Consider the following 26878-nt stretch of genomic DNA (forward strand, 5'->3'; position numbering starts at 1 on the left):
TCCTTACATCAGGCATGGTTTATTATTTGGCAAAGAAGTTTCTACAACCGCATGCCCTTGCTGTCATCAACTACAGTTATTGGCGGTGGGCCTAGCCTTTTACTTAAGAGTAAGACTGTGAGGCAGCAGTTATTGGCAGTGGGTCTAGCCTTTTACTAAAAAGTAAGAGTGCAAGGCAACAGCTGCCTTTTGGTCGCCTTTTACGACACACAGGACCTACAGTGGTAGTATTCTTACACCCCTACCACAGGGAGGATTGTAAGTCTTGTTGTGTCGTTCTTGACCATTAGTGGATGGGTACAAAAATCAATATGCAGTTCCTCAGGCCGGGTAAACTTTGAGGTCGGCCAATTTACCAAAAAAAAACACACACACACACACACACCACACACACACACACATCAATGGAAAGAGGAAGATATACAAATGCACATGGTGAAAGAAAATTAAATCTAAAACATTTTCCCTACCTTCGACGAGAAGTTGAAAAATGACAAATTTTTAACCAATTTGTATTTTTCATAACTAACAAACCTGAGGTCTTAACATTAGGATAAATACTTAACGCCAGCCAGAAACCGGTTAAGTTTAAAATAATTGTGTATGCAAGGGACTACTATTGGCATCTGTGCTTGGTCACAAGACATGTGGAGCCACCCATATAACCTTCTTTAACTCGTGACCCTGTTAGTTATTTTTTACCGCCTTTAAGAGAGGACGTACTTTGCTTCCGTCCTTTTAAAGGTGGTTTAGTTTGTCCCCTGTTGTTTTGAGTCTATTTACAACCCCTTGTGGAGCCTCTTTTACAAGCTAATCATAAATTTTACCAACTTATACATGTTTTTTCAAATAAATTATTTTATTTTATTTTGTAAAATTATAATCACAGCTTACACAATATCAAAAAACACATAAGAAATAAAATCAGTAACAAATCTTAGCTTATTTGTTGAAAAATATTTACGCAAATTTACAGAGAACAAAGAATCAATAACAGTTTTATTTGTGCGTTTTTTCTAATATTTCTTTGTACTTTTCTTTATAAAATTACACGTACAACTGACATACTATCGTAAAGGACAAGAACTAAAGCCAACAGCAGCCCTTTGGTATATTTAAGGGCAAATTTATAAAAAGACGTCATATGAGACAGAGGCGCGGTAAATTTCCCTTTGAAGTCAAGATCACTACTAAGCTTGCATAAGCTGCCAAGTCTTGATTTTAGCAGTGTAAAGGTTGCCATTAGTGAATTTATGGGCTATAAGTATTGGCAGCCATTTCCCGCCCGATTCTTTCCAAATCGATGGCACTTAATATTGTTTCTCTACAGGATCAATCCATCCACCACCCCAAACCTGTTATTACTATTCCTGAGAAGCTATCCACCCATTAAGGGTTAAGCTGGATTATAGTGGGACTGAGGAATGTGAACCAAAGGGTAAATTGTAAGATTGTTGCATATAGGAAAGATTAGGCTAAAAAGAAAAATTCAACTGGTAGCAGTGTGTGGTTGCCTAAAGATGGGCAGATCAGATAGTGAACAATGAGAGATAAGATGGAGATGGGATTGTCCAAAATTTAGCAGGATGCAGGGCGTGTATAAAGCTGGAAAGGACACGTCGAAGATTGGCTTGTGGTGTATGGAGAAGTGAAATATCCAGGGATAGAGATAAGAATGAGCTTAAAAGGGAAAGCTATAGAAGTAATAGAAGGAATAGATAGAGATAAACATAAGGGTAAAGAGGGTTCAAAGCTAATCCTATCCAAACTAGATGAAGTTTATCTAAAAGACATGCTAATGGAGAATTACAGTAAAATGAAAAACTATTTTGAAATAGGAAAAGAATCTAGTGAAAAGACGAGAGAATTTTAATTAGGAAAGAAAAGGCAAAACGAGATTTGAAATACAAAAAGAATCTAGTGAAAAGATGAGAGAATTTTAATTAGGAAAGAGAAGGCAAAATCAGAGTGTAACAGAGCGATGGGAAAAAGCACGCTTGAAGGTGAAGCTATGGGTTTGAAGTATTGGAACAAGCAAATCTCACTGAAAATAAAAAACAAATGGTATTAGCAGCTTGTGGTCAAGGAAAGTTGGAATATAAAACAGTGACACAGATAATGACAAGAATACTTGAGGAATGGTGGGGGTCAGAAGGCAATGAAAATTCAGGAACAAAACAAGAAGAAAATAAGACGAAACAGAAACTGGGCAAGAAGAAAAAGTTTATACAAGAGAAGTTAGTAAAATGGAAGAGGAGTCTTGGGAAGAGGTTGATGTAATTTAGACACAGGATGTAAATAGACAGTTTGTGGGGAATTGTGACCAGCTTGCATTGTAGTGGGTTTGAGTCATGAAGAGTTGAGTCAAATGAAGGATACAAGGACAGAGTCTAATAAAGTATTCAATCTTGGTGAGTCATCATATAAGTCGAAAGGAGTAATAGAAATACCAGTAATATTGAAAAACAAAGTTTTATTTGAAAACAAATTTTGCTGGGTAATGTACCGTGGTTAATAGGAAAAAAAAAAAAAAAAAATGAGTAAAATGGGTATGACCATATATTTGAAATAAAATTGCATTATAATAGAAGTATTAGGGGAAATGAAGGTAAAATTAAGAGAAGACATACAGGGTCACTTAAGAATACCAATTTTGATGAGGAAGGTAGAAAGATTTACTACTGGAGGGTTGGAAGGAAAAAGTCAGAGGGAAATTAAAGGTGCAATGATGAAGTTACATCTACAGTTTGGTCACAGAAGTGGAGATAAAATATGGAAGCTAACAGAAGCACAGTGAAGTGATGGTTTGAGAGAAAGAAATGGAGTATATAAAAAAAAAGTTACTAACAAACTTGATTACAAGTTGTGAGGCATGTAAAAGATACAAAAGAAACCAAGATAAATCAGTAGTAGAATTTTCTTGGAGTAAAACACTTAATGAGGTTGTGGTAATGGATGTGGGAGAGATAGAAGAGAGAAAGTTCTAAGGCAAATAGGTATTGTCAGGCTTTTTGAATAAAGATGAGAAACCATAAACTATTACACAGGCAGTCCCCGGGTTACAACGGGGGTTCCGTTCTTAAGACGCGTCGTAAGCGGGAACATCATCAAAAATCCTAAGAAAACCTTACTTTTAATGCTTTGGTGCATTCAAAACTAAGTACGTAAACTGCATTCAGTCTTATTGCATTTTTCACCAAATAACCTTGAAATATTGATTATTTGCATTTTTGGGTCATATTTCTTCTGCCAGACCAGCGTTATAGGCATCGTAACCCTGGAACATGCGTCGTAACCCTGGAAATAATTTCTGATGAATATAATTGAAAGCGCCTTAACCTCGGAACATCGTAAGCCGAACCCGCCGTAACAGGGGACTGCCAGTAAAGGCACTTTCTGATGGGTGGTTTGCTATATATTTGGAGCGCCTCCTAAAATACTATCAGACAACGGGGGAGAATTCCAAAATGAAAAAGAATGGAGGATGGCAGAAAGATGGAATATTTAAGTATTGGCCACAGTATCAGAATCTTCATGGAGCAATGGATTCTGTGAAAGTTTAAGAAAGATGATAGAGGATGAGGAAGTGGATTGGTCCATAGCGTTAAGATGGGTAGTGAGTGCTAGAAACTGCTTAATAAATAATGGAGGTTTCTCTCCTAATCAATTAGTACATATTTGGAAAAAACCCTTTTTTGCCTAATTTAATGGGAGAAGAGAGTTCAAGTCCTGCCAGCAGAGAAAGATATGGAAGAGAGTATAGTAAGGGATACACTGAATACAATGAATAAGGCCAGAGAAGTGTTATCAAAAATGAGTCTTGTAATAAAATATGAACGGCTTTAAGTAAAAATGTCAGAGAACGTAAATTTGAAGATGCATGGTGGGAGATGGGAGACTCTAATGGAGGTACTTAAAAGAGAAAATGAAAATGAATGGAGAGAACCTGCTCAGGTAATAGGAGTATCAGGTAAAACGGTAATGGTTAAACATAGGGATTGTCTAAGAGAAATAGATAGAATACATGTCACTAGGATTCAAAGACTATCACCAGAAACAGAAAAGAGACCTAAAACAAATAAATCCCATACGTACAGTAAGTCCTCGGGTTACGCTGGTCTCGACTTACGATGTTTCGTGGTTACGAACGCGCCCCCATAAAATATAAAAAATAATATTTTGCGTTGTTCCGCTTACGCGTTTAGCGTCGTAAGCAACGTAAACAAACGCGAACTAGTTCCAGGCGCACGGCGGAAGAATACGCTTTGTGGGGGAGAGGACGGCGTCGCTTCGCTACGCTCAGTCCTCGCCCGATACCGCCATTTTTGGTTGTTTACACTGCCTCCTCTCTCCCTCGTGTTGTATCGTTTTTGTAACTTTTTGCTCTTTGTTATGGCTCCCAAGCGCAAGGCGGACTCTTCTGATGGTAGTGCAATCGAAGAAAAGAAAGGCCATCACCATGGAAATTAAAGTGGACATTATAAAGCGATCCGAGAAGGGAGAAACGCCAACAAACATTTGGCCGCTCGCTTGGCCTTAGCCGTTCGACCGTTGCTACCATTATCAAAGATAAAGAGCGCACGTTGAACATGTGAAAGGATCTGCTCCTATGAAAGCGACAGTGATAACTAAGCAGCGTAGTGGTCTAATAATTGAAATGGAAGGTTATTGGGTGCTTTGGTTGGAAGACCAAAATCAACGGCGTATCCCAGTCAGCCTTATGGTGATTCAGGAGAAGGCGAAAAGATTGTTTTGAAGCGTTGAAAAAAGAAAAGGGAGGGAGTGAAAGTGAAGAGTTGTGGCTAGTAGGGGTTGGTTGGTTTATGCGATTTAAGGCTCGGGCCAATTACCATAACCTTAAATTGCAAGGTGAAGCTGCTAGTGGGGATGAGAAAGAGCGAGTGAATTTCCTAAAGCGTTGTCTGAGATAATTAAGGAGGGGGGTTATTCTGCTCAGCAAGTGTTTAACGTAGACGAGACAGGTTGTTTGGAAGCGTATGCCTAACCGCACTTACATCGCCAAGGAGGAGAAGTCAGCACCCGGTCATAAAGCCAGCAAGGAGAGGCTAAACTTTACTTCTTGGGGGTAATGCTGCTGGCGACTTCAAACTGAAGCCCTTGTTGGTGTATCAGGCTGAAAATCCAAGGGCACTCAAGGGCATTTGGAAGGGTCAACTACCAGTAATTTGAAGTCCAACAAGAAGGCATGGGTGACACTGCAGTGTTTGAGGACTGGTTCGTAAACCATTTTGTTCCAAGTGTGGAGCGGTATTGCGCCTCCAAGGGTATCCCCTTTAAGGTGTTGCTAGTGCTGGACAATGCCCCTGGACACCCTGCCCAGCTGGGAGACGTTCAACCCTAATGTCAAGGTGGTTTACCTTCCACCTAATACCACGGCCCTTTTTACAGCCTATGGACCAAGGAGGTGATTGCTTCGTTCAAGGCTACTACCTACGAAGGACAATGCTATGGCTTTACAGGCAACTGAAACCAAGAAGGACTTGACTCTGAAGGACTTTTGGAAATCCTACAACATCCTTGATGCTGTAAAGAACATTGCTAATTCCTGGGAGGAGGTTAAGCAAACAAACATGAATGGTGTCTGGAAGAAAATTTGTCCCTCAATTTGTGAAATGATTTCCATGGGTTTGAGGACACAGTTCAGCTAGTTGTCAAGAACGTTGTTGCCCTGAGTAAGGAAATCAATTTGGAGATGGAGGTTGATGATGTTACAGAGCTGCTGGAGTCTCATGGCGAGGAGTTATCTGCTGAGGACCTGATACAACTGGAGAAGCAGATAATAGAGGAAGAAGAAGAAGCACACCCACCCCAGAGCCTAAGGCTTTCACAAGGCAGGACTTGATAGAGGTTTTGCAGAGTTGCAGCAAGCGTTGTCAACTTTTGAGGCTCAGGATCCCAACTTGGACAGGCATTCACTAGGGTTTCCAGAGGCTCATGGATTTGATGCAGTGTTACAAAGGAGATCTTGGATGAAAGAGGTCGCTCTCCTGTTCAGACTAAACCTGGAGCAGTATTTTAAGAAGGTAGAGAGGCCTGCAGAAGATCCTGTACCCTCTACCTCAGCTGCCTCGCTAATCCAGCACCTTCTGATGTTCTGCTAACCCAGACTCACCTGCCCCAGTATCTCCAGCACCTTCTGTAGGTTCTGCCTCACCTAAAGACTCACCTGCCCCAACATCTCCACTAGTATGTTCTGCCTCACCTCAAGAATCACCTGCCTCAGCATCTCCAGTACTAGTATGTTCTGGCTCACCTCAAGAATCATCTGCCTTAGCATCTCCAGCAACTTCTGGAGGTTCTTTTTCTCTTCACTAACCTCCCCCAGTCTCTCCAGCACCGCAGCTTCCTCTCCAGTGTGCAAGCCAATCAAACTAATAAAGGTAAGGAATTGTTCTCTCGTTGTTATTGATAGGTATTTACATTAATCATGTGGTATTTTTCAATGTTCCGACTCACGCTGAATTCGTGTTACGATGCATCGTAAGAACGGATCAACGTCGTAACTCGAGGACCCCCTGTATTGTAAAAGATAGATCCTGTCACTCAAAGGAAAGAATGTAAACAAAGTATTGGCCACAGTATCAGAATCTTCATGGAGCAATGGATTCTGTGAAAGTTTAAGAAAGATGATAGAGGATGAGGAAGTGGATTGGTCCATAGCGTTAAGATGGGTAGTGAGTGCTAGAAACTGCTTAATAAATAATGGAGGTTTCTCTCCTAATCAATTAGTATTTGGAAAAAACCCTTTTTTGCCTAATTTAATGGGAGAAGAGAGTTCAAGTCCTGCCAGCAGAGAAAGATATGGAAGAGAGTATAGTAAGGGATACACTGAATACAATGAATAAGGCCAGAGAAGTGTTATCAAAAATGAGTCTTGTAATAAAATATGAACGGCTTTAAGTAAAAATGTCAGAGAACGTAAATTTGAAGATGCAGTGGTGGGAGATGAGGTACTCTATAAAAGAGAAAATGAAAATGAATGGAGAGAACCTGCTCAGGTAATAGGAGTATCAGGTAAAACGGTAGTGGTTAAACATAGGGATTGTCTAAGAGAAATAGATAGAATACATGTCACTAGGATTCAAAGACTATCACCAGAAACAGAAAAGAGACCTAAAACAAATAAATCCCATACGTATTGTGAAAGATAGATCCTGTCACTCAAAGGAAAGAATGTAAACAGGCAGGAAGGAAAGGAGATAATAATGGGCTGGAGAAGGAATGCAGACACAGAAGAGGTTATAGAAAGAGATGAAATGAAGGAAACAATGGAAGTTAAAGGGGAAAGTGAGTTAATAGAAGGTGAGGTAACAGAATGATACCCAAATTCAAAAAGGGAAATAAAGTTAGTTAGAGTTATGAACAATGATACAGGACAAGTAGTATAACGGACTATATTACGCCTTGCAGGAAAAAGATCAAGAAAATCTTTGGGCAGATTTGTACAATGTACAAGACTCACAGTCAGGTGACAAGGGATGGATTAACTTAAGAGATTATAGTCATGTACAAAAAATTGAAGATGAAGAGGTGTTGCTCGGATTTGAAAATAGAAGCATAATTGAAGCTAAAGAAAAAGAATAACAAAGTTGGAGAGAAAACAAGGTATATGAGGAGGTAAATGACGTTGGACAAAAAGCTATATCTACAAGATAGATAGTAACTGAATAGGTAAAAGGTGAGGAAAGGATATGTAGCAAGATTAAGCTAGTGGTTTTGAAGAAGAAATGGCAGAATAGGAAAATGACGCTCCTGCGTGCAATGCTGAAATTTTAAAATTTCCTATGACAATAATAAAACTGAAAGATTGGGATTGTTATACAATAGATGTAAAACTGCACACAAGGTGATGAAATACAAAGAGAAGTATATACTTAAAACCACCTAGTAAAGATGGTTGGAGTGGATTATGGAAATAGATGAAAACTTTTTATGAGCTCAAGGATAATGCAAAAGCATGGTACTGTAAGGTGGTAAAAGTAGTGAAGGAACTTCAAGGCGAGAGAAGTAGACTAGAACCTAATGCTGTCTCAATGATTTGCCAAGACGGCTAATGCAACAACAGAGTACTTCACCAATTCTGAATACAAAATAAAGTCCAACAAATTTCAGGAATAACTGCAACCAACAACCATAGCCATCGGCTGACAGAAACAAACTAAGCTCTTTGTAGTGTTGTTCCTCTCACTTACCCCTAAAGTGGGAAGGGTAGTGTTACCTAGCCAAACCAAATAGAAAATTAGTGCGACCCACAAATTTCAGGATTTTAACTGCCGGCAAGTGAAACTCTTAGCTATATAATTACTGGGGAAGTTGCATAATTAAAAGTCTTAATTTATTGAAGTGTTGTGATGTCATAAGATGTGACATCATAGAAGATGGCGGCAGTGTGGGGTGGAAAATGTAAACAAACAGAGGGTTCAGAACAAGAGAGACTGATGTGCTGTTTGGTTTTTGAGGAGAGAGCTCTCTCTCTTATAGGAATTTGTAGGTTGAAAGTCTTCTTGTGGTGTTATTCAAAGTCTTAAGCTGGATTATACTGGGACCGAGGAACGTGAACAGGTGGGTAGATTGTAAGACTGTTGCATATAGGAAAGATTAGGCTAGAAAGAAAAATACAGATAACACATCTTCATATAAACTTGTGTTGCCAATACGTAATATATGATATATATAGAGTTCCAAAACACAATGCAAGTGCATTTTAAAACATTCCTAACCCACACATTTTCATCTGGCCTGTGCCAGTGAGTCAAATGCTTTAACTAAAGTGGTCTGGTTAAACTTTTTAAAAGCAATAGTAATTAAACTTCTGTGGTTTTTTCTCTAAAATGGAACCTGGCTTTGTTTCCTTTTGTGCTGGAAAACAGTCCATTTTTTTATGTTTTATGATAATTACACTCATCGCTAAAGCAACAATAACTACTGTACTGTCATAATTATAGTGTCATTTTTTACTTTATCAGTATTATTACCACTGCTCCTTAATTATAAAACTACAATATCTAGTTGATGAAGTAAGCCAAAGAGACAATGCTTCCAGAATTTACTGCATTAAATTCCACACCCCAACCATTTTTCTATGATTTTTATACCTATGAAAATTCCCAATCATTTTTATATGATTTTTAAACCTACAAAAATTCTATAATCAGGTGTAATATTTATGAATATAGGCTAAATTATAATCATATCTAAGAACAAATTGCACAGTACCCCTGAGAAAGAATAAAATCTTAGTCATAAGTGGTGAGAGAGAGAGAGAGAGAGAGAGAGAGAGAGAGAGAGAGAGAGAGAGAGAGAGAGAGAGAGAGAGAGAGAGAGAGAGATTCCCCAAAAATTATAAAGGACATTACTGTACTTACTTAATTTAGCATAGAAGGGCACTGACTTGGATCTCTCAGTCTTCAAGTACAAGGCTTGAACATTGTTCCATCCGCCTGGGAACTGCTTTAACATTTTCTGAACCGCTTCCTGAATGTTTTCAACAATCATTTTGTTGCTCTGACTAAAACAGCCAATCTGAGGGAAATCCAAACATCTCTAATGATGAACATAACCTACTAAATAAAGGTACAAAAATCCTTACATAATTTAATTAACCACAATCAAGTTTGTTTGTTTGTTTGCTTGTATGGTGTTTTTACATTGCATGGAACCAGTGGTTATTCAGCAATGGGACCAACGGCTTTACGTTACTTCCGAACCACGTCAAGAGTAAACTTTTATCACCAGAAATACATATCTCTGACTCCTCAATGGAATGCCATCACAATTAAGTGAGAAAAATCACACAAATGATTCTTAAAAATCCCTAACTGCAGCTCTATTAACATTTTTGTTAAAACTCATTAGTTTTAAAAGATTAGTAACAAATGCATTTCTAAAGCTGATTCTACACATATTCCCCTAGTTCCATAATGATCCAAAAATAACTGAAGTCTGTAAGCCAATGATCTGAAGAGAACCTCGTCACTTACATTCCACAGTTTCTTATAATGTGATTACTTATGAATACAAGAAATAGAGATATTTTGCATTTACTCTTTATTATGTATATATGAGAGGTTTGACCTGCAGGCTGGAGCACAGTCGTTTAAATAAGGTGTACATACAGGTATTCCTTTCTAATAGATATATTTCAAAATTTATATACACAGGATTCAAAATTTATATACACAGGATTCAAATTTTGCAAATGTACTGCATCAACTACTATGTTCTAGTGTCATTAGCCACATATGCAAGCACTATGATCTTAGAATAATTGAATGTAATTAATTTCCCATCTCTTTTGGCACCCATTATAGTCCCTGCCTTTTACTATTGTAACTGAATGTCAGCAGCAAGTTAATAGAAATATTGCTAGTTCTCAATCTGAATCTGCCTGGAAACAAGTAGTTAACTTGAGCCATCCACTTTTTTCAGCTTTGTTGTTACTATTTGTCACACCAATCTTCCAGACAGCTTGCTCATCTCCAAAATGTCAACCAAAATAATGTTAACTGCACAAACACAGATGGCTATGGTGATAATTTCAAATCAAGCATCCAATACATTTTTGCTACAGATCGACAGATAACATTTCAATTATGGTAAACAGGTAGAGGTAGTGACAAGGTCTGAAAAGTATATCAAAATGAAAGTGACAATTGCTATTTTTACAACAACAGACTAAAGGATGACACAACAGTTAGCAGTGCCAAATAATAGGGGTTTCATGAAAATATGCACCAGGTGTCTGTCCTAACAGGGGAAGTCCAATCCATACAGGCAAGGTTGAGCTAGGTATGGACAGGATCATTCCAAATATCTAAGATAATATTAATTGACTGAAAAGCAAGCCTTGGTGCTCTCAATCCTTGATAGCTAAACCACCTCATTTTATGCAGAAAGATCAAAACGGAGTGATCAGCTCCAAACTCAAAATTGACCTCAAAAACAAGTCGGATCTCATACAACAAGTCAAGAACATAACCTAGAACAAAATAATTCTTGCAAAGTATTTTTTCTACAACAAAACACCAGCACAGTAACTGGACTCATCAGTGAATAATGTTCCTCTTGTTTTAATTATTTCACTATAAAAAAAGTTTAAAATTTTACATGACTTTCCAAATCCTGGTATATCAACTGAAAAGAAACAAAACTATTCTTTCCACAGCAAAAATAAGAATGAAGTTTAAATTACACAAAAACATAATACATTAGTAATGCAATTCCTACAGCAAAAAACAGACACAATAAAATTACATAACCCACCTTCATTATACCGGAGTTTCCTTTCATTGGTAAGCACAGAATCTGTACACGTAAACATCGTTCAATCTCTGACAGAAGATTTTTTGCCTTCAAGTTTACTGGTATTGGGAACCTAAATACAAACACAGTTTTAAGCACAATATTCATGTGATCTAATAGTTTGTTTTAAAGATCCAAATATCTATCAGAAAATAATAGTTTGTTTTAAAGATCCAAATATCTATCAGAAAAATAAGTTATCATACTATTATTGTGTATAATTAGTGATAATGTTAATCTTTTTCTTGCAAAATATTTTCTTACACTTACACATACTCCATTAGTAAAATAAATTTCAACAAACTTTTGTGTTTGAAATCCTCAATATGCTTATATTCTATATTTTAAATCCAAGGACATAGGGTTCTTATCAACACTATGTGGCATCACATTAACCTTAGAATTTTATATATTTTATTTTGTATAAAATGACTTGAAACTGTGACAGTCACTATTTCTTTTATCATGTACTGTACATCCTTAGATTAATTTAAGAATGGAATTCAGGCTGGTTGTTAGTAACTTTACATCTATTCTAGTGCCAAAAGTGACTGCAATGAAAGTGAACCTTGTTAAACTTCTGTACTTCAAGAAAGCAAACAAGAATGGGTTATTTTCAGAAGATTAACAACTCCTTACTAAAGGAAGTGCAGAAAAACCAGATTAACAACTTACACACAAAACTGTTTTTAACAGAAAATAAATTTTAATTTATATTTTGCAACTGACAAGACACATTATAACCTATAATAAAATGAAGAAACCGTACTGCAACTTCATTCAATTTTCTACCATAAAATCTTCAATTTACTAGGTAACTCTAATGTAATTAACATTACACATATTATAGTTATTCTAAGCTGACAAGATCCTTGCTTGGCACATAGCAAATCATACCATTTGTTGCAACATCCCTCCTGTCCCAGCTGCTAAGCTTGCTGTCTTTTACTTTTCATCTGTTTCCTTCACTCCCTTCCTATTAAACTGTCATAATTAATTTAACCTGGCTCCATTTTCACCTTTCACTCAAGAAAAAATTCATCCAATAGGTTACCAATGGTTACTTTAAATCTATTTTATGACAATACTTTCAGTAAGCCCAAGCTTGTGACTTGCACCTCTTTACATTGCTTGGAAAATATCATGTTAAATATGTAACACTGTACTTACTTTCGTTTCCCATAAAAATGTTTGCCCAAGAACATTGGAATGCGACGAACAATGGTGTCATCACAGAGAACAACATCAGTCCGATTTGCAAGATGCCTCTTTGCTTCATATTCTTTGAACTCTGCTTTCAACTGCCTCAATGTGACCACCTGAAAAATAAAAGATTCTGATAAATATGATATTGTAATGATACAATTAAGTTTGTTCATACTTACCTGGCAGATATATATACAGCTGTATTCTTCCGAAGTCCGACAGAATTTAAAAAACTTACGACACACGTAGTGGGAGTCAGGTGGTTAGTACCCATTCCCGCCGCTGGGAGGCGGATATCAGGAACCATTCCCATTTTCTATTCATATTTTTATTCCCACTGTCTCCTGAGGGGAGGTGGGTGGGTACTTTGAATATATATATCTGCCAGGTAAGTATGAACAAACTTTATTGTATCATTACAATATCATTTTGTTCATGAAACTTACCTGTCAGATATATATATATAGCTGAATCCCACCTTTGGAGGTGGGAAGACAGAATAGAATTTTAGGAAACATATGCATGCAGATGATTGATATCTTGGTTCCTTACCTGTTAGCATAGCTGACTTCGTAGTCTGCTTCTGCTTTACTAGAGTTGCCAGCAAGGTAGTGACCTGTGTAGCTGGTGCGCTCTAGATGATCTGTCAAAGGGGGCGTGACCACGACATGACTAGACCATTTGACCATACAATGAGGGCAACGAAGTAATAAAAACACCACCTGGCCTAGTCTACCAAAAGTTAGTCCCACTAAACTAGGCTAAAGGAAGGGAGATCCGCCTCAGGCGGTCGACCCCACAACCAAAAACACACAACATTAAAAACTCACCTAACCACTAAAGGATAGGATGAGTGCTACCTCCTGCCCCCAAAACAGTGTCTACGGCGACGTATGGTCCAAGCGAATAGCAATGTTCGTATGTTGTTTTCACCTCCCGAAGGTAGTGTGAAGCGAACACCGAGTTGCTCCACCAAAAGGTGGCACTCAAAATGACACTGAGTGCCATATTTTTGTGAAAGGCTACCGAGGTAGAAATAGCCCTCACTTCGTGGGCATTTACTTTTAAAAGCCTCATATCACTGTCACTGCATGAGGAATGAGCTTCTTTAATGGGGTCTCTCAAGAAGAACGCTAGAGCGTTCTTAGACATAGGAAGATCTGGCTTCTTGACAGAGCACCACAAGTTACCAGAAGGTCCTCTACAGTCCTTCGTCTTTTCTAAGTAGAATTTGAGAGCCCTGACAGGGCACAGGACTCTCTCTGGTTCTCGACCCACGATTTCCGTCAAACCCTTAATCTCGAATGTCTTAGGACAAGGGTTGGAAGGGTTTTCGTTCTTTGCCAAGAACGTCGGGCTCAAAGAACAAACGACATTGGTTCTTAAACCCAATATGCTTGCTTATAGCCTGGATCTCGCTAACCCTCTTTGCCGTCGCCAGACCAGTTAGGAAAACCATTTTTCTAGTCAAGTTTCTAAGCGAAGCCGTGTGAAGCGGTTCAAAATGGCTGGACATAAGGAACTTAAGAACTACGTTTAAATTCCAAGATGGTACTTTAGGTTGAGGTACCTTCGTAGTCTCAAAAGACCTTAGGAGATCGTGAAGGTCTCTGTTGTTGGTCAAATCCAGCCCTCTAAGACGAGAGACTACCGACAGCACGCTTCTGTAGCCCTTAATCGTCGGCACCGCCAGCTTCATTTCTTTCCTCAAGTAAAGGAGGAAGTCCGCTATCTGGCTCACAGAGGTTGAGGTGGAGGAAATGCCCTTCTTTCTGCACCAACTCCTGAAAACAGCCCACTTGGATTGGTACACTGCAAGAGAGGAAGCTCTCCTTGCAGTGGCGATCGCTCTTGCCACAGGTCTTGAAAAACCTCTCGCTCTGGCCAACTTCTGGATAGTCTGAACGCAGTCAGACTCAGAGCGGGGAGGTTTTTGTGGTACCTCTCGAAGTGGGGCTGTTTGAGTAGATCTGTCCTTGGCGGCAGAGTCCTCGGAAAGTCTACCACGAAGGACATGACCTCTGTGAACCAGTCGGTCGCAGGCCAGAAGGGGGCGATTAGTGTCATCCTCGTTCCCTCTGACGCTGCGAATTTCCTCAGCACTTCCCCTAGGATCTTGAACGGGGGAAAGGCGTACAGGTCTAGTCCCGTCCAGTCCCAGAGAAGGGCGTCTATTGCCACTGCTCCTGGATCTAGAACCGGTGAGCAGTACAGTGGAAGTCTCTTTGTTCTCAAAGTTGTGAAGATGTCCACGAGAGGAAGTCCCCACAACTTCCACAGCTTCTGGCATACGTCCTGGTGAAGGGTCCATTCTGTCGGCAGCAGTTGACCTTGCCGACTGAGGAGGTCTGCACGGATGTTTTCTACTCCTGAGACGAACCTCGTCAGGATAGTAACGTCGTGTGCCCTCGCCCACAACAAGATCTCCTTTGCAAGGTAGAACAGGGACCGAGAGTGGGTTCCTCACTGTTTCTTGAGGTATGCCAGAGCTGTGGTGTTGTCCGAGTTGATCTGCACAATCCTGTGAGAGACTTCGTCTTGAAAAAACTGGAGCGCAAGATGAACTGCTGCCAGTTCCTTGAGGTTTATGTGCCATGACACCTGTTTCCCTCTCCAGGTGCCTGACACTTCCTTCCCCCCTAGTGTCGCTCCCCACCCCATGGTAGAAGCGTCGGAGAACAACACTAGGTCAGGGCTCTGAAGCTTGAGGGAAACTCCCTCTGCAAGCTTCAACGGATCGAACCACCATCTTAGGTGTTCTCTCACCTCTTCTGAGATCTCCAAGATCACCTCCAGGTCGTTCTCGTGCTTCCAGTTGTCTGACAGGAAGAACTGAATAGGTCTGAGGTGCAACCTCTCTAGGGAAACAAACTTCTCCAGCGAGGAAATGGTCCCCAGCAGACTCATCCATTCCCTCACCGAGCATGATTCTTTCCCCAGAAAGGCTGACACTTTGCTTAGGCATTGTTGCTGTCGCCCCTGGGACGGGAAAGCCCGAAAAGCCACTGAGTCCATCTGAATCCCCAGATAGACGATGGACTGTGAAGGGGTCAGATGTGACTTTTTGAAGTTTACCAGAAGTCCCAGGGACTTCGTTAACGTCGAAGTCGTGTGAAGGTCCTCCAGACACCGGGCTTTCGAGGAGGCTCAAATGAGCCAGTCGTCTAGGTAGAGAGAGATCCTGACTTTCGACAGATGAAGCCATCTCGCAATGTTCTTCATCAAAAAGGTGAAACCATCGGGGGGGGGTTGCCCGTGCTCAGTCCGAAACAGAGTGCCCTGAATTGAAAAACCTTCCCCTTCAGGACAAACCGCAGGTACTTTCTTGACTGGGGATGGATGGGGACGTGAAAATATGCATCCTGGAGAGCTAGTGACACCATCCAATCCCCCGGTCTTAAAGCCCCAAGCACTGATTGAGGCGTCTCCATCTTGAACCTCTGCTTGATGACAAAGAGGTTTAGGTTGCTCACATCTAGGACCGGTCGCCATCCTCCCGACTGCTTCGGCACCAGGAACAGTCTATTGTAAAACCCCGGGGATTCCAGGTCGAAGACCTGTTCTACCGCTTCTTTTTCGATCATCTGATCGAGCAGATCGAAAAGAACTTGTTGTTTTTCCCCCCGGTACGAGGGCGACATATCGCTGGGTGTCGTAGACAGCGGGGGTGATTTCAGGAAAGGGATACGGTAACCCTTTTCCAAGTTGTCCAGCGACCATGCGTCTGCACCTCTCTCTCTCTCCAGGCTTCCGCAAATAGCCGAGGTCTGGCTCCTACTGGTGACTGAAGGACTTCTTTTTCACTTCTTGCCCTTTGGAAGCGCAGGGGCTCTGCCTCTGGAAGTGCCTCTTGGAAGATCCACCTCGAAAAGGCTTCGATTTCTTAGCAATCCGAACTCCCGAAGAAGTCGAAGGTCCTGCAGTTCTTCGAGACGATTGGGCAAGGAGATCCTGCGTAGCTTTTTCTTGCAGACTAGTTGCAAGGTCCTTAACCATAGCCTGGGGGAAGAGATGATCCGAAAGAGGAGCAACCAGCAACTCTGCCTTTTGCAAGGGAGAAACTGACTTAGCAGTAAAGTTGCAAAACAGGGATCTCTTCTTCAAGAGTCCTGTGCAAAAATGCGCAGCCAGCTCCTCCGAACCATCCCTGATGGCCTTGTCCATACCACATCCCTGCTTTTCAGCTAAGCCTAGAAGGCGGAAGAGCAAACGAGGACTTGCCTTGAGCCTTCCTTCGCTCCATCCAATCGTGGACTTTGCAAAAAGCCCTCTTAGTCGAAAGGGACTTCTTCATCCTAACAAACCCCGAAACTTTGTTGACCTTAGAAGACGAAAGTTGAGATGGGGGAGAGCGAGAAGCTGCAGGTTGAAAAGTGTCTCTGAATGCAGACTGAAGAAGGCGGGTCAAGACCTGGTAGTCTGAAGAGACAGGCGCAAGTGGTTGCTCATCATCAGCTTCTTCTGAAGCCCCGCTTACCTCACCTTCTGACACATGTGAAGTGGGAGGAACTAGTGACGGTACAAGACCTTCAGGTCCAAGTCTTAAACCGGAACGCTGTTGCGAAGTCGAAGGTAAAACAGACTCATGAGTTGGTAAAGGCGAAGAAGGAACACAGTGCACCTCTTGAAGGCGTTAAGAATCTTGAAGAGTGTCCTCGAACACGCGGGCGTCGACGAGCGTCCACATCAGCGTCCACCCGAGCGTCAACTGGCGCGCGCCTGGCGTCCACTGGCGCACTCTTGGCTTCTACTGGCACACACCTGGCGTCCACTGGTGCACGCCTGGCGTCCACTGGCGCTCGCCTGGCGTCCGGCCGAGCGTCCAGATCAGGCTGAGCTTCAACAGAAGCGTCCAACAAAGCGTCATGCTCCCGACAGGTGTCAAGCTTACGAGCAGGAGCAACTGCCTTACGCGAAGAGCGAGAAACATCTTCGTACCCTCTAGAAAGCCGCTGGGGAGCTGCACGAACTCTAGAAGGCGACGATACAGGTGAAAGAGACGAGCGAGGAGACGGAGAGGGAGACTGCCTGGATCTCTTGACGGGCAGCCTGTCATCCTTCCTCCGACGACGTGGTTCCGTCTCTCTCTTGGAAATCACACAAGCAAGTTGTTGCTGTAAAGAGCGAAGAATCTTCTCAGTAGGAGAAGACTCCCTTTCAGGAGAGGGGCTGATCTTGTGAGAAGGCGAGGGCGAGGGGACGCCTTCTTCCTTCTCACAGGAACCACCACTGAACGAACTCTGGAGCGACTGGGGCGCTCGAAAGAGTCATCATCTGATGACGCCTTACTCCTCTTCTGCGGCAGGAAGGCCGCGAAGGCACTATCAGGCGAAGACCGCAGATCAGCAGAAATCCCAGGACATAAAGCGTCCCGTTCACAAACGCTCCTTTTCAACGGACGTGAATCCGACTGAGAGCTCCACCCCTTACGCGGGGAGGAAGCCTCGAATGACGAAAAGCACTCCTTGAGGAGGCGTGCACGCGCACGCTCCTTGGCAGTCTGGGTAGTGTCAACAGAAACTGCCGAAGGCACGTCAGATCGGTGGGGGTTCCCCATAACCCTCCTTCGGCTTTCGACATGCCCTCTCCCTGAAACCTGGGAGTCCAGCAGAGGTCCAGGCCTAAAGGCGAAATGGGGCCGACCTGACACACCCTCCACAACACAAGGGGCAGTGCCACTGCACTTTGCACTTTCACTTTTGCCTTCTAAGGCAAGCACTTTTGATTCCTGATTGCGCATCGACTCTAGAATCAAAGCAAGGGCATTACCCTCCACAGACACTGTTTCAGGGCCCGAAGGCGGCACTACAGGGTTAGGAGAAGTAACTACAACAAGAGGGTTAGTAGGAGAAACATGAATGCCGTGGCGTTTACTATCTGAAACGCTCCTGGAGGAAGACCTTCTCAACCTATCACGCTCAAGCTTACGAAGATAGATTTCATACGCCTTCCAAGCAGAATCAGAAAGACATTCACACTCCTTGCAGCGATTCTCATACAAACAATCAAGCCCTCTACAGCTCTTACACAATGTATGTGGGTCTACCGATGCTTTCAGTAGCCTACCTCTACATTCATCCCTACTACAAAACCTGGCGCTAGCCAAACTAGACCTAGACATCTTAGTTTTAAGAGAAATCAAGCCAAAATCTAATTAAATCCACAAGTAACGTGTGTCTAGCCACCGATCCAAAGTCAAAATACCAAAAAATCAATCGGGATACTTAAGCAGCCAAAAGTTTCCAAAATCCAAGACAGAGGTGCTGAAAACAGATGTTTACAGCACCGGCGACAGAAAAAATATGAATAGAAAATGGGAATGGTTCCTGATACCCGCCTCCCAGCGGCGGGAATGGGTACTAACCACCTGACTCCCACTATGTGTGTTGTAAGTTTTTTAAATTCTGTCGGACTTCGGAAGAATACAGCTATATATATATCTGACAGGTAAGTTTCATGAACAAAACAATAAATATTTTAGATATCACACAGTGATGATAAAAGGTTGTGCCATCCTTCATGAAAATTTCCACATTTTTCATTTTTCAGTTAAAATATCAGGTCAAGTAATACATCAAAAGAAAATCTAAAATTCATTATCATGATTTACCCCTTAACGAAGAGTTATTAACTATTACAATCTAATTACTATCTCACAAATACCTCTTCATCCACACCACAAATAATACAAAACTAAAAGGACACCGCAGTCAAGTGACAGTAATTTCCTTGCTGTAAATGTTACTCATTTCATTATTATCAGCAGCTCACTTCTTTTATAGTTAACAAACACAACTACTTTTAAACTCAGATAAAAGGTCCATTATTTGCATAACAGCAACTTCAACCATGTTCAACTATGTACAAATACTTTATAAATATTTTGTAATATTGCTATGTACCTTTAACTATTACTACTATACTAAAATTTAAATGTATCTATTAATCCTTAACCTATCCATAAACTTAGAACCCCATAAAGGGTAAAACAACTAATACAAAACTATACACAGTTTTGTATAATAAGTGAATAATTTTCATTTTTCTAAATTCACTTCGTCATTATGCTGTGGACAATTGTAATCTGGGAATTAATGTCAGTAGCTCCAACTCTAAGATGTCATTCACTCCAAACAAAAGCTTGAATATAGAAAACTAATTACAAGATGCTCTGTGAGGCATATAGCTTCCAGAGCTGAAACTTTTTTGTACTGTCCCACTAGATGAACTACTTTCTACCTTTCACTTTTTACCACTTCCCTTTCTAACTCTTGAAATTTACCTTCTCAAATTTTCATAATTCAAGAACCAATCCCTATTAGCTGATTAAACGAGATCATGAATAAACAAAAATGATATTGTTATGATACAATAAAGTTTCATACATACTTACCTGGCAGATATATACATAGCTATCGATTCCGTCGTCCCCGACAGAAATTCGAATTTCGCGGCACACGCTGCAGGTAGGTCAGGTGATCTACCGGCCTGCCGCTGGGTGGCAGGACTAGGAACCATTCCCATTTTCTAATCAGATTCTCTCTTCCACCTGTCTCCTGCGGGGAGGCTGGGTGGGTCTTCAATCGTATATATCTGCCAGGTAAGTATGTATGAAACTTTATTGTATCATAACAATATCATTTTCATACATTCAACTTACCTGTCAGATATATACATAGCTGATTGACACCCTTTGGTGGAGGGCAAGAGACAGCTAACTACTGACTAGACAGGTAAACAACATATGTTGTAGGTATTTATAGGCCTTGGTTCCTCTGTGTTTCTAGACAAAGGGTCGACTTCCTAGCTATTGCAAAGGAGTCTGCTTCGTCTCAAGAGCCTTAGCAAGATAGTGATCTGTGGCCAAGAGTTCTTGTGGGTCTACCGATGGGGTCTTATCCACTTACTCGGTCGAGCCTAATTGGCATTTGTCAATGGGTGCTAATCCGCTTATATGACAATATGCCTATGCCTATTGGCATAACTAAGGAGCGCAACACCGATCCCGATCACCTGTTCCTAACATGAGGGTTCGCGCTAGAATTGAAAAAGAGTTATCCCCCAAACTCCTTTCAAACCTCAATAAAATTCACTAAGTTAAAATAAATTCAACTCATTATTAAAGGATCAGTGTCGGCTCCTTATCCCAGCAACGTATCCGCTGACACGTATAAACCAAGAGAGAAGGATCTCTCGTAGGTTAACTTGACGTCCTTCGTGTAATGAGCAGTCAACACATCGTTGCATCTCTCATATGTTAAAGCTAATATGTCTTCCTGACATATTGTTACGAAAAGAACAAGAATTTGCAAAAGCTCGCACTTCATGAGCTTTTAAATTCTCAGCTGTTTGAAGGTATCATCAAGTCACTTATAAAGTGCTTTAGAGATCACCATTGTTTCAAAGAAGACTAGGACTTTCTTTGAACTGGATCTCATCTGGATGAAGCCTAGAGCCTGGCTTGCGCCTGGTTGGCGCCTCGCCCTGGCTGGCGCCTTGCGCCTGGCTGGCGCATCCTGTTTGCCTGGCGCCTCGCGCCTGGCTGGTGCCTCGCACCTTGCCAGAGCCTTGCGCCTGTTTGGAGCCTCGCGCCTGGCGCGTGGCTGACTTCTCCCCACTTGCTGGAGCTTCGAGCTTGTTAAGAGTCTCGAGGAAAACTGGCGATGTCCACATCGGACACTTTTTCCCGATTTGTTCGCCTCTAGCGCACTGCGCCAGGTTGGAGGCCCGCTCCTTCTCCTCATCAGACAATGACAGTGTTCATATTGACTGTCTTTCTCTGGCGTCTTCACGCCTGTTTTGGCATTTGGCGCCTGACTGGCGCTACATTGTCCGAAAGTCCTGAAGATCCACCATCGTTTATCAGGAGACTGGAGAAGGGTGGAAGAAATTCTTTCACTTTGAGCTTTTGGCCTTTCCGGCAAGGGGAGGTGATTTTAGTCAGCTACATCCAGTAGACGATAGGAAATCTAAAAGTCCGAGAGAAAGTCTTCCTCCGAGGAGGATCCTTATTGAATACTTCCGTTGCTAACGAGTTCTCCTCCTACATGTTGATGAGTTTTTTCGTTGCAGAAGCTTCCCTATCCTTGCCCGAAGGAAGGGAAGGAGCCTGGAAGTTTGAAATTGGTAGGACTCCTGATTTCTAGCTCTTTAATGTATCTCTCTGAACCTTTTGGGAAGTAGTTTGAGCCCTCATCGCGTTCCCAAGACTCTGTAAGTAAACGTTTAAACCTTGTCTTCTTCCGTAGATGACAACGTCAATACATTACCTGGACAACGAACCTCTATCTGAAAGCGTTGATCCAGGAATAAAAGGCTTTAGTTCTTTTGCCAAACATACTATGCTGGCCAGAACCCATTGCCGAGTCTTCATAGAATTTGATTCCGGATTCTAAAGCCCAAAATTTCACTTGTCCTTTTGATCGTTTAGGACCAAGAGAAACATTTGATGAGGAGCAGTTCCATCTTGTCGGAACACGGAATCTGAGGCCCAAATTAGGATCCCATTCTAACTATAAGATCTCCTACTCTTATCGTATAGAGGTATTGTATAAGATCCCGAAGATCTTAATTCTCTACTATCTCTTATATTCTTTGTCGAGACAGAGTATATCTTTTTACTGTGTTCATTGATAGCATAAAAAACCAAGGTGATTCTTCCCCCTGAAAGGGAAGAAAACCATTATGGGGTTCACAGAGGTATCGGAAGAGGACAGTTTCCCCTTTCCATCTAGCACGATCTGCAGCAACTCTATGTCTTTAACATATTTAAAGGAATTATCAAGCTTCCCTTGAAAAATCCTCTCATTCATATTTACTTCTGGTCAGTCTGCACACAGACAGACTCAGAGTGGATAGGTTTTTCAGGTCCAATATTTATAATAGATTCCGATAAAATCTCTACTCTCTTAGAAAAACCTTCCGACACATGCTGAGAGAAGAACGTGACCTCTGTGAATCCAACCTTTTTATTGCCAAAATGATGCATTCATCTTCTTCCTTTGATGCCCATTTATCTTAATATCTGTTAAGAATATATATAACTAGGGGAAAAAAGACTAAAGTTTATTCCCCTATTTAAATTAAAGATGGCGTATCTTAATACCAAAATCCCGCATCGAACCTGGTAAGGATCGTTACGTTCCGTGTCTGTTTCCAAATAGGTTAAATCGTGCTCTGCCAAATTAAAATCCTTTATAATACCGTCACATTGTGGTAAACAGCATTCATCTAGGAAACTCTTGTAAGGATAGTAGGAATTCTGTAATTAACCACGGTGTGTGCATAAGGCTTAACCGTAACCGTTATCTTAAGGTGAATTTTCTACTACATTCTTTCCTCGCCGAGGCAGAGAGAGATCCTTAGCAAAACGAATACGATGTTATTCATGTTTGCCTAAAAATCCCCTCAATTCGTGGTTAAGTCCCTGATTGTAGGGGGAATATACGGTGAACCATTCGATCCCTTAGGAGAGAGAGATGTAACCAAACGCTCACGACCGAGAACCGGATGGTACTGAATTGGCTTACAAATTACAATTACAGCCGTCTCGTTCACTGCCTGGCTGCATTCATTCTGAGTTGCCAGTTACTCCCTTCAATGAAGGGATATAATAAAATTATTCTCGAGCCTAAGAAAGCTCTCAATAATGCAAATTTAAGCCAAACAACCTTTGTTAAATACCAAAGCTGAGTAGGTATTGTCGTAACAAACCTTTTAAGCGAAGTCCTTACTAGGAAAATCCTGTAAGGATATAGATAATTTCATAGCGAACCAGAAAGGCAACTATGGTATGCGTATATGACTTGTCATTCAGTAGTCGTATACACTAAGTCTTCTACGACATTCTTTCCTCTCCGACATGCAGAGAAAGAATGGAAATCTTACTCTCTTCGTTCTTTTCGTCAATAAACCCGAATGATTATTAGTCGAAAGAGATCGCAAATGACAACCAAGGATCGAAGAGAATCTCTCCAGCTTTTATTATCTTGGAGATAAGTCCGTATTTTACGCCTTTCTTATCTGGAAGAGCCTCTAATCAATGAATGAGAGCTCGTACGAATCTTATTCAACTTCCAAACGATTGCCCCTCTTTCTGTAAATGGTTGGTTGCATTATTTTTTAGAAGGAGGATGATTTTAATATCCTCTTACTAATACTGAACTAATTCTCACAATTCTGCTCTATCTTCCATTCCTCAAGTTGGGAGAAGATTGAGCAACCGGAGGAGAGCGCTTCCTTTCGAAAGGTGAAGGGCTTTTAGCAGTACCGACTCTAACCTGACAAGGGCTACGGCAGCCTGTGCTACATCTTGGGTCCCTGCCAGGAAAAACGCCGAACTTGCTCTTGCCTTTATTGCATTAAGACTATCCTGACAAGGGCGGTGGCCGCCTGTGCGACAATTCCCGTCCCTATCAGGAGAAGCCTCGAATGTCTTTCACCTTTCGCCTGGAGGACTCTTGGCGGTTGTCACGCTCTGCTTGTAGGAGAAAGTGCCTGGCGCTAAGCAGGAGTATCTTGCCTAGAATACTCCTGGCGCCTGGGAGGAGTATCGCGATCCGAATACTCCTGGCGCCTGGGAGGAGTATCGTGCTCGGAATACTCCTGGTGCCTGGCAGGAGTATTGCGTTCCGAATACTCCTGGCGCCTGGGAGGAGTATCGTGATCGGAACACTCCTGGCACCTGGCAGGAGTATCGCGTTCCGAATACTCCTGGCGCCTAGGAGGAGTATCGTGATCAGAATACTCCTGGATCCTAGCAGATGTATCGCGCTTGGAAAGTTTTTCTTGTGCGGAAGGTTCCGCGCGCCTGGAAAGTTCCGCGTTCGGAATGTTCCGCTTATCCGGAAAAAGATTCCCGCGCTTGGAAAGTTCCGAGCATCTGAAAGGGGATCCTCGCCTGGAAAGTTCTGTACGTCTGGAAGTTTCCGCTTGTGCGGAAGGTTCCGAGTGATTATCAAATTCCGCTTATGTGAAATGTTCTGCACATTTGGAAAATATTCCTTCTTGGAAAATTCCAAGAGCCTGGAAGGCGATTTGAATCTGGAATCTTCCGCCTTCTGGAAGGTTCCGCTTGTGCGGAAGGTTCCATGTGCGGAAGGTTCCGTGTGCGGAAGGTTCCGATCTCTTGTACATTTGTTCTTGCTTAGAATTCGACAATACTTCCATTTTCGACATAGCCCTCCCTTTCTTCTGAATGAGAAGGACTTCCATTTCCGATGAAGATCCTGGTTCATAGTGCTTCAGGCGCTTTGCGCCTATATTCAGGCCCTTCAGGTGCTTTGCGCCTCGTTTCAGGCGCTTTGCGCCTTGTTTCAGACACTTTAGGCGCATTGAGCCTCGTTACCAGAGCTTCATGCCCGAGGAGCTAGAAGCTTAAAAGTTATATATATATGTGTAATCACTAAACGAGATCCATATAATTCATTCGATCAACAAATATTCTTTAATATCTAATTCGTTCTTCTCAGAATAGATATATTTTCATATACACGTACCGATGAGGAATTTATTGAAATAACTATTTCAAACCCCCATGGGATAGAGGCCCCCCCCATCCAGCTGTACGGGGGACGAACCCGGATAGGGCAATGCCTCTACCACAACTGTTATCAAATGATGTCTGCCTTTCTCCGTCTCTTCTGAGGTTCCGATAGCCAGACGAGATTATCTTGCATCTTTATTTAACCTACGCCGTTGAATGTTTCTTCTCCTTATTCATCAAGACGATAATAATAAGGGGAACACATTGAATTAGGATGCCTTTCCAATGGCTATCCCTGGCAGTCTGGGACGTCCTACAGAACCTGCCGAGGGGACGCCTGATCGGTGGGGATTCTCCATAACCTCCGTAAGGCTTTCGACATTCCTTCTCCTCTGGGCCTGTGAGCTTGGAAGAGGTCTAGACCTGGGAGCGAGACAGAGCCGATCAGACGCACCCTCTATTGCAATGGAAAACACTATAATCACTTCTTACCTTATAATAGCTCGTATCTTGAGCTACATTCCTTTATCTTCAAATTGCAAATGAATTTGTAGTTTCTGTGAAGTAAGAAGGTGATGAGGAAACAACACTACTAGTAGTTAATATTCTAACTGCTCGTCAGAACGAGAGCTATTAAAGCTTCTAAAGAAAGCATATCTAGTTCTATGTTTTTCTGACTTCCTCAAATAGGAAGTTACCTTATTTTCCTCAATCAAATTCTAACATTTATTACACTTTATCAATGAATAAATATTTATATTTCCCTTTCTTGCAAACTATGTAATTGTCTACCGAAAACTTCAGTAGTTACACATCCTCTATTCTTCGAAAACTTCAAAGTTAATTCATTAAAAGTTATTAAAAAGTTATTAAAAGTGTATGCCGAACCACCAATCCAGTACTTCCCTGTAAAAGTCGGCCCAGAAGATCAATGGCGATGAAACACGAAAATCAAATCAGGAGGGAAAGTAAACATATGTTTACATTCCCAGCGACAGAGTGAATCTGATTAGAAAACGGGAATGGTTCCTGGCCGGTAGATCACCTGACCTACCTGTAGCGTGTGCCGCGAAATTCGAATTTCTGTCAGGGACGACGGAGTCGATAGCTATGTATATATCTGACAGGTAAGTTGAATGTATGAACTAAGAATTTTTACAATCCTTTTATACAACTGGGCATTATATCCAACCAACCTCACTGATATGACGAGCAGCACCACAGAGTTTCAACATTCGCTGATAATGGTAAAGATTTTCAGAATGATCGTCACGGACATCTCGCCCATCTTCACTATCTTTTGTTATTAAAAGAACATCTGTACTGCTGTTGACCACTGGATTAGGTAACAATCTGTGAGAAAAGAAATTTCAAATTATCACTATCATGAGCTACTGTTAGCCAACATTCTCACCAAAGTCGAATTACTTTAACATTACCTTGTTTAAATTGTCACCTTGATTTCAAAACAAATTGTTTAGCTAATTCTTATGAGCCTTTGAACACAATTTAGTTGTTTCATTATACCACTGTATAAACAATGATGATACAATAACTCCTAGGTCATGATCTGACAATTAATGTAATTAGAGCCCAAACTCAACATGAGCAATGAGAACTGATGTCATTCATGCAATTTGCAGATATTATTATTTCATCAATACAAAATTCATTCAAGGCTCTCATAGCATTAACCTAAGGTATTAAGTTATAAAATCACTACATATACTACATTATAAAAGGTTTTTATGATACATTACTGAAAGGGAACTGTAAGTGTAACATCCCTAAGGTACAATACATTTAGGATGGATGTACCCTGACATATAGTATATTTGTCTAAAAAGTACAGTGAGAAATGATTAA

The 26878-nt window shown here is 41.4% G+C and overlaps 1 protein-coding gene across 2 annotated transcripts in view; it reads right to left on the minus strand.

Moving 5' to 3' along the window:
- Positions 1 to 26878, minus strand: part of LOC135222654 (ribosomal L1 domain-containing protein 1-like) — an 84684-nt gene that overhangs the window by 10965 nt on the left and 46841 nt on the right. For both annotated transcript variants that reach the window (XM_064260797.1, XM_064260798.1), the window contains exons 5-8: positions 26209 to 26365; positions 12493 to 12641; positions 11284 to 11395; positions 9387 to 9543 (exon numbers count right to left, since the gene is read on the minus strand). In XM_064260797.1, coding sequence (XP_064116867.1) covers positions 9387 to 9543; positions 11284 to 11395; positions 12493 to 12641; positions 26209 to 26365 — 575 coding nt within the window. The remainder of the gene's footprint in view (positions 1 to 9386; positions 9544 to 11283; positions 11396 to 12492; positions 12642 to 26208; positions 26366 to 26878) is intronic.

Source organism: Macrobrachium nipponense, chromosome 8, assembly GCF_015104395.2.
Source record: "Macrobrachium nipponense isolate FS-2020 chromosome 8, ASM1510439v2, whole genome shotgun sequence".
Lineage (NCBI taxonomy): Eukaryota > Metazoa > Arthropoda > Malacostraca > Decapoda > Palaemonidae > Macrobrachium > Macrobrachium nipponense.